The 8,039-nt window shown below is 38.9% G+C and overlaps 1 protein-coding gene across 1 annotated transcript in view; it reads left to right on the top strand.

Moving 5' to 3' along the window:
* Naa15 (N(alpha)-acetyltransferase 15, NatA auxiliary subunit) overlaps positions 1–6,537 on the top strand; it is a 56,278-nt gene extending 49,741 nt beyond the window's left edge. The window contains exons 17-19 of the mRNA XM_013029507.1: positions 1,060–1,206; positions 1,987–2,084; positions 3,859–6,537. Of these exons, the coding sequence (XP_012884961.1) occupies positions 1,060–1,206; positions 1,987–2,084; positions 3,859–4,059 (446 nt within the window). The 3' untranslated portion in view covers positions 4,060–6,537. The remainder of the gene's footprint in view (positions 1–1,059; positions 1,207–1,986; positions 2,085–3,858) is intronic.
* The last annotated feature ends 1,502 nt before the right edge of the window (positions 6,538–8,039 follow it).

Raw genomic sequence — 8,039 nt, 5'->3', positions numbered from 1 at the left:
CCTCCCTCCCTCCCTCCTTCCTTCCTTCCTTCCTTCCTTCCTTCCTTCCTTCCTTCCTTCCTTCCTTCCTTCTTTCTTTCCTTCCTTTCTGTCTTTCTTCGGTTGTGAGGCTTGAACTCTGGGCCTGGGGCGCTGTCCCTCAGTTCTTCAGCTCAAGGCAAATGTTCCACCACTTGAGCCACAGTACCACTTACAGTTTTCTGGTGGTTAATTGGAGATAAGAGTCTCAAGTCTTTCACACTACTTATTTGTTGTGACATTATTTATCAGGCAGGCAAGGGACAACCTTAGGGCCTTGAAAGCCTGTGGAACTAATTTTTACATATATTTTTTAGTTCCTGGAATGAATTTATCTGTAATGAAATTTTTTGGGGGGAGGGGGATAAGGGAGAAGGGAGGGCAGCGGACCATCGTGGGGCTTGAACTCTGGGCCTGGGCACCGTTCCTGAGTTCCTCAGCTCAAGGCAAGAGTTCTACCACTTGAGCCCCACAGTGCCACTTCCAGTTTTCTGGTGGTTAATTGGAGATGAGAATCTCAAGGGCTTACCTGCCTGGGCTGACTTTGAACCAGGATCTTCAGATCTTAACCTGAGTGAGTAGCTAGAATTACAGGTGTGAGTCATGAGCACCTGGCTACTCTTTCATTGCTTTTAAAACAACCATTACATTGTTCTGCTGAGATATACATACACACACATGCACACACTTTAAATTTGTATAGGTAGGTTGTTTTTTTGTTTTTGGTTTTTTTTTGGTCGGTCATGGGGCCTGAACTCCGGGCCTGGGCTAGCACTCTACCACTTGAGCCACAGCACCACTTCAGGCTTTTTCTGCTTATATGGTGCTGAAGAATCGAACCCAGGGCTTCATGCATGCAAGGCAAGCACTCTACCACTGAGTCACCTTCCCAGCCCTATAGGTAGATTTTTAAATGCCGAGTTATTTAGTCTTTGCATATAATTGCTGTATTTTATTAGCCTATTTAAGTAGGTAATTTAATTACTATAAACCTTTATCAGAGTACCTAACTTGTAAGAGATTTTGGTTTTATTTATTCAGCAGTGTGTGAAAGTAAAGATTTACCTGAAACCGTTAGAACAGTATTAAAACAAGAAATGAATCGCCTTTTTGGAGCAACAAATCCAAAGAATTTTAATGAAACTTTTCTGAAAAGAAATTCTGATTCATTGCCACACAGATTATCAGGTAATTAATTGGCTCTTCTGTTGACCATCAAAATCAGTTCCAGTATTAAATCAGTGAGTAGGTAAGGTGTACATTCTCAGCTCAGAAGATGTATGCATATATGGTACATTTTAATCCTGTGGAAATTTGTGTTACCTGTATAGTTTGAAGCAGTGGGCTTTAAATGAATATTATATACGATGGAAGTTGAACTTAACTTTCTTCTCATTCTTCCATCATTGTGCTTATTCCATGTGACTATCACCTTCCGTTTTTCATGCTTGTCTGAGTATCATATCTGGTAGTACTAAATAACTAAAACCACCTGTAGTTCAAAGGAGTGTAACGCATAATAAGTCTGTGGCCTTGAAAAAAAAGGCTAGACATGACATCACATGGGTAGGGCTGAAGTAGTTTGTGCTTAATACCTGATTAAGAGACCCATTACTTTTGCATATCTTTGTAGAAAGCTAAATTCAGTTTGTTGTCTTAATACTATCAAGGTACTAGATATTCCTCATTATTCCTTTACAGCCTCCAGTTTTCCCCTTATCACCAAATTACTAGACAGTCTTGCTAGAATATTTCTATTCATATTTTTGTGCACTTACTGATAAATTTTACTGGGTATCCATAATGTACCTTAATCTCTTCTACTTCAGTTTTTTTTAAGTAAATGGCTTTTCCCCTTTTTTCTAATAAAAACAACACTGCACATAATACCTTGTATTTTATATGAATAGGTAGAGGCTAATATTTTAGCTTTATCTAAAATAAATTTACTCTTTTCTTCTCATTTAGCTGCCAAAATGGTATATTATTTAGAGTCTTCTAGTCAGAAACGAGCTATAGAGTTGGTAACAACACTCGATGAATCCCTCACTAACAGAAACCTCCAGGTAAAGATTTTTTTTAATCCCTCTGTAAGAATGTAAATACATTTTCACTTTTTCCTGAGAGAAATAATTATGCATACCGCACTCCAAACTATTATGAATCTGCCTGGAACCTACCTTATTTTAAATTTATTTAGGACTGTTTGCATGTATAAATGCATGTGTATATATACATACATGTATGTACACCACTGTTGGGCTCTACACAACTAGTTTCACATTTGCAATTTGGGAGTGACTTTAAGAAATGTCTCAGTAAAATTATATGAAGACTACTTGACTTATGAAATGGTAACCCCTCTATACAGCAGTTTAATAATAACAAAATTATCAAGAAGTGGTTTGAAGACTCCATAGTTGGCTTGAGATTGATTTGGGGGGGAGGTCGGTCGTGGGGCCTGAACTCTGGGCCTGCGTGGTGTCCCTCAGCTCTTCAGCTGAAGGCTAGCACTCTACCACTTGAGCGTCAGCCCCACTTCCGGCCTAGTGTTTATGTGGTTCTGAGGAATTGAACCCAGGGCCTCATGCATGCAAGGCAAGCACTCTACCAGTGAGCCACCTTCCCAGCCCCAAGAGATTGATTTTTATATATGCATTTCTCAGTAAGTAATAGCTGTAAGAGAGCTTCTTACATTTTTAAGATGTATTCACTGCTGGGAACTAGTGGCTGATGCCTGTAATCAATCCTAGTTATACAGGAGGCTCAAATCTAAGGATCCCTGTTCAAAGCCAGCCTGGGCAAAAAAAAAGTCTCTGTGAGACTCTTTTATCTTCAGTTAGCCACTTAAAAACCAGAAGTGGCACTGTGGCTCAAAGTGGTAGCTTTGAGCAAAAGAGCTCAGGGACATTGCCCAGGCCTGAGTTCAAGCCCCACAACTGACCAAAAAAAAAGACAGAAGACTTATTTATGATAAGCTAAGTTCAGAACTTGAGAATAAGGCTAATATAAGTGGCTCGTTTCTGTAATTCCAGCTTCTTCTCAAAAATTAAAGCAGCCAAAGTGTTGGAGGCATGTGTCAAGTGGTAGAGTGTCAGCCAAGGAGCAAAAGCTGTCTTGGACAATTAGAAAAGAAAGTAAGAGAGAGAAACAGCTCAGAGGTGGGCTGAAAGCATGACTTAAGTGGTAGGGTTTCAGCCAAGCAAGAAAGATGAGTAAGCGCACTTGAGTTTTAAGTCCACGCACCACTGCTAGAAACATCAAAATCCTATAATGTAATGGAAAGTAGGTAGTGCTTTCTTACTGAAAAAGTTAAGAAAATGGGGAATGTAAGTCCACATGAATCATTTAAAAATATAAGAAATAGACTTGGTTAAAGGCTTGGGGTGTTGAAATATTGATTTTCCTGAACTTGTGTTTTGTTGCAATATAATCCTTGTATTTGAGATCATCTTCTACTTAAGTTATAGGGTATTACTTAAGATTTCTTCTTAATTTGAATATAGAAAATTGAAAATGTAAACCTGCAAAAAAAATTTTAAGGCATTGGTGCATATAGCAAAATTGTTACCTAGGGCGGTGTACTTGTTTGGCACATCTGCAGAGATGCAGCTCCAGTGACTCACTTTAGTCTTGTCCGTATTTAGCAATTTCCTCCTGCCCCATTTTTAGACCTTTAAGAATAGACTAATGAAGTAATCTGGGATAGGGGTAAATGCTGCCATCTTTCTTAGTGAATATGCCCCTTTTTCCTCTGTTGTTTTCAAAATACATTAATGTTGAAATGTGTCATGAACTCACAATGAGACAAGTCCTGATGGGGCCTTTCTCTTTGTTTAGACTTGCATGGAGGTGTTGGCAGCCTTGCGTGACGGTAGTCTTGGAGACTGTACAGAAGCTGCTGAAGCTTACAGAGCGAGTTGTCATAAGCTCTTCCCTTATGCTCTGGCTTTCCTGCCTCCCGGGTGTGAAGAGGACCTGAAGATCACGGTTAATGGAGATAGTTCTGCAGAGACTGAAGAGCTGGCCAATGAAATTTGAACATCATTAAACAAGCAAATGGGATGACTTTGGACCATATCTAGTGTATAATATTTTTGTCACGCACCTGCTGCATTGCTCTAACTTTCACAGAATGAGAGGAGTAAATGTTCTTGCCTTCAAATAGTGTTTTACGTTTTTTATCCTGCTGAAAATATATATAAAATATCTCACATTACAGGATATAGGTTCAGTTTCTTAAAAAAATTAAAAGCTGCTAAAATTGAAGGGTTAAAAAAATGATGCCTATCCTATTCCTACCTTCCCATCCATGTTTTTAAACTAATTTATATACAATTTGGAGGCTGTTACAGCTAACAAAGCAGGTGTGTGGCAGAAATATTACTTTAAGTTTGTCTTGTGAGATTTTACTATATCTCAGACAGCATAAATGCTGTTTTAGCACTGGATTCTTTCACTGAGCACAAAGAGTTGTTGGGGCTTTAGCATCTGACTGATTTTGTTACGGGGTTGGTTCTGACCATAGGAAGTACGCAATGTGAATCACTATTGACAGAATCTACAACAGTGCTTGATGTTGTAGAAATGGGGACATATAGATACCAAGCAGGATTAAAAGAAACCTAGAAGGTGTTGAATACGCTTGTTGTGTTTCCAAAATTCACTGTACATGATCAGTTTGGTGTTCTTGTACCACAGTTTTTAACCTGAAGGAACCAGTTGGAACAATCTCAATTTTAACTAAAACTTGAAGAACTAAAATAACAATGCAAACCTTTCAGCATTGTTTTGGCCAAACTTGTTAAAACTGTAATGCAAGAACCAAATGCACTGTGATGTGGCACCAACTAATAGTAAGCAGGAACTTTTCACCCAAGAGTGAAAAAAGAAAATCTACCCTGGCTTGAAGTTAAAGAGCAGAACTCCTGACTACCATTCTATGACTGATCAAGAGACTAATAGTTAAAAACCTCAGCAGGCCTTGTTCACGATATGCAGAAAAAGTGCTGCAGTTTAGATACCTCTGGAATTTTTCCACAGTGTCACAGGTTTGTAATACTTGAAGCCCTACATTTCTAAGAATATATTTCTTGCTCAGTTGTTTCAGGCAAGCCCAAGACTTTGTAATTTTTAAAGGGCCCAAGATTTTTTTTTCCAGTAACAGACCAGCTTCTTTTTCCTGCAATTACAGATGTAATTTTTTTTGTTGTCAAACATAAGGTACCAAATATGATGCAATAAATTGTTTTGAAAAACAGTTGTGTGAATATTTCCACTAATCCGTGTTGGGCTTCTGTGAGAACACACAGGTGGAAACCGAGGTTACAGTGTAAAGGCACTACTCCGCTATCCTGGCTGGGAGCTTTTACAGCAGGTTAAGCGCTGGTGTCAGGGAAGTTCCAAGTGAGGTAGAAGGCTTCTCTGTGGGAAGATTGATGAGGACTAGGATGGTGGCAGGTGCTATGAATGGAATGCATAATCTGAAAAGCAAGCTAAAACTGTTCTTTTAATTAAGAAAATGAGCCTTAAACATGTCATATCTGTTCACTGAGAACTAGCCTCGGGCTCAATAATCATTGCATTTGCAAGTTCTGAGCAAGTAAAATTAAATAAAATGTATCAAATGTATATATTATCAGACCTTTTGTAGTGCTTTTAGTTTTTCGAGTATATACTCGAAAGGGAATTTTCAAAACACCCGATCCTTTTCTTTCATAGTACATGACCTGCATTCCACATCCCAGTCTGACAGGTTAGTTAGTGATAGGAAGAGAGGTACAGACTGAATTCCAGTGCTTTCTTTTGTTTAACTGACCCTGTCTCAGGAACATCTTAACCAATGGCAAAAAAACAAAGCCTTTTTTTTCCCCTTGTGAGTGGCAACTGAACTTACTGTTGGGAAAGAATACGTGCTACCTCTGCCACTGATGAGGTGTTCAGAGGAGGCACCAGCCATATAGGAGGTGTATGTGAATTTTGTTTGAACTCTACTGTGTATTAAAACAAAGCTCATCTATATGTCTTGACAATGTTCAAATGATGTAGATTGTCTCTGAATGACTATTCAGAGCTCTAAGGCAGATGCCACCCATGAGGAACATGTATATTGTATTACAACCCAATTTACTGGAATTATTGAATAAATCTTATATTTTCTTTCAGGTTTACTTGATAAGTTGGATACCTTGTCTGGTGTCAGAGGACCTTGATTGGGTTCATTTTGTGTCCAGACATCACCCCTAAAACATTGTACTGTATGCTTTCTTGCTTTAAGTAGTACCACCTGGATCTGGTCACAGTTTCCTCAATCATTCTTTTATTTCCTAATTATACCATGTGGTGGGCGTGGGGGGGACAGGATTAGAAACAAGTGGGAAAAAAAATGCAGTGATGATGTAATCCAAACCAAGTGCCTTATGTTTATTGCTAAGAACTGGTGTTATCAACCCTTTTGATAAGAAAGGGTCCCTTGACCTGTATTAACATAGGAAAGTAAAGTTCTTTTTGTTTTCTTTATATTCAGTTACTCTTGTCATTTCTCATTGAAAATCTAGACTGACTAGGTTAGTTTTCTCCACTTTAACATAGTTGAGTCATATATTTTCACCATTTTTTGTATTTATGCACAGCAATAAAAGTATAATTACAATAGCATGACTAAAGTAGTGCCAGTGTTAGTAGAGGACTTTATCTGGGTTTAGGTTTTCACAATGTTTGTACACCATGGCATGTTGCTATTAGAGCTGTAGAGTGAAAAATGTGACTGTATGAAGGAGTTAGAACAGCTTGTTCCAGATTCAGACAGGGGTAAGTTCCAGGAAAGCTGTACAACTTCTAGGAATACTTCAGTTGACATGTGTTACCGTATCCCTTTGGGAAAAGTTAAAATGTGAATGGGCAAAATGGGGATATATTTTTTTTTGTTGTGCTAGTCCTGGGGTTTGAACTCCAGGCCTGGGTGCTGTCCCTGAGCTTTTCCTGCCCAATGATAGCTCGCTACCACTTGATCCACAGTTCTACTTATAGCTTTGTAGTGATTAGTTGGAGATAAGAATCTCAAAGACTTTCCTGTTTGTGCTGGCTTTGAATTATGATCCTCAGCTATCAGCCTCCTGAGTAGCTAGGATTACAGGTGTGAGTCACCAGTACCTGGCTAGTAATATGTTTGTCTTAGATCATTGGTAGCCTTGAGTTTTCAAATTAATCTTGAGAACTCAAAAGACGCCTTTTCAAGTAGAAAAACAGTCTTTTTATTCTAGCTTCTGCTCTCAGTAAAGGTTTCTTTGGGGAGTGTTTGACCAGTGTAGCCAAGCAGTCTCAAACTGATAATCCTACTGAATGCTGGGATTATAAAAATGCATTATTCCCAGCAAAATGTGAGTGTGTGTGTGTGTGTGTGTGTGTGTGTGTGTGTGTGTGTGTGTGTGACTGGGGATCAAGCTCAGGGCTTTGCACAGGCTAAGCAAGCATATGAACTATATTCTCAGCAATCTAAAGATTTCTTGGTACAGTACCATTTTTCTGTCATCTAAGCTTTCCTAAATTTGGCTAAGTCTAAATTAAAAGTCAAATCCCATGAAATGGCAATGCTGTTACACTGTAGGAAACAACCAGTTTTGTTCCAGTTTTCATGGTTGGAATTCTAACCACCTATAGCAGTTAAACATCTTTGGAATATATATATGCATTTTTTTTTTTTTTTTGTCAGTCGTGGGCCTTGAACTCTGGGCTTGAGTGCTGTCCCTCAGCTCTTCAGCTCAAGGTGAGTGCTCTACCGTTTGAGCTACAGCGCCACTTCTGGTTTTCTAGAGGTTTATTGGAGATAAGAGTATCACAGACTTTCCTGCCTGGGGTTGGCTTTGAACCTCGATCTTCAGATCTCAGCCTTCTGAGTAGCTAGGATGGAGCCACTGGTGCCCGGCATCTTTGGAAAATATTGTCTCTAATTGTACCTGTGTATTTCAGTATGCAACCCTGTAAGATGGGTATGGAAATCAAATTCTTGATAGTGTCTAGGA

Source organism: Dipodomys ordii, unplaced genomic scaffold, assembly GCF_000151885.1.
Source record: "Dipodomys ordii isolate 6190 unplaced genomic scaffold, Dord_2.0 Scaffold119, whole genome shotgun sequence".
Classification (NCBI taxonomy): Eukaryota; Metazoa; Chordata; class Mammalia; order Rodentia; family Heteromyidae; genus Dipodomys; species Dipodomys ordii.
The sequence above is the reverse complement of the archived record's forward strand: the minus strand, read 5'-3'. Positions and strand labels throughout refer to the sequence as shown.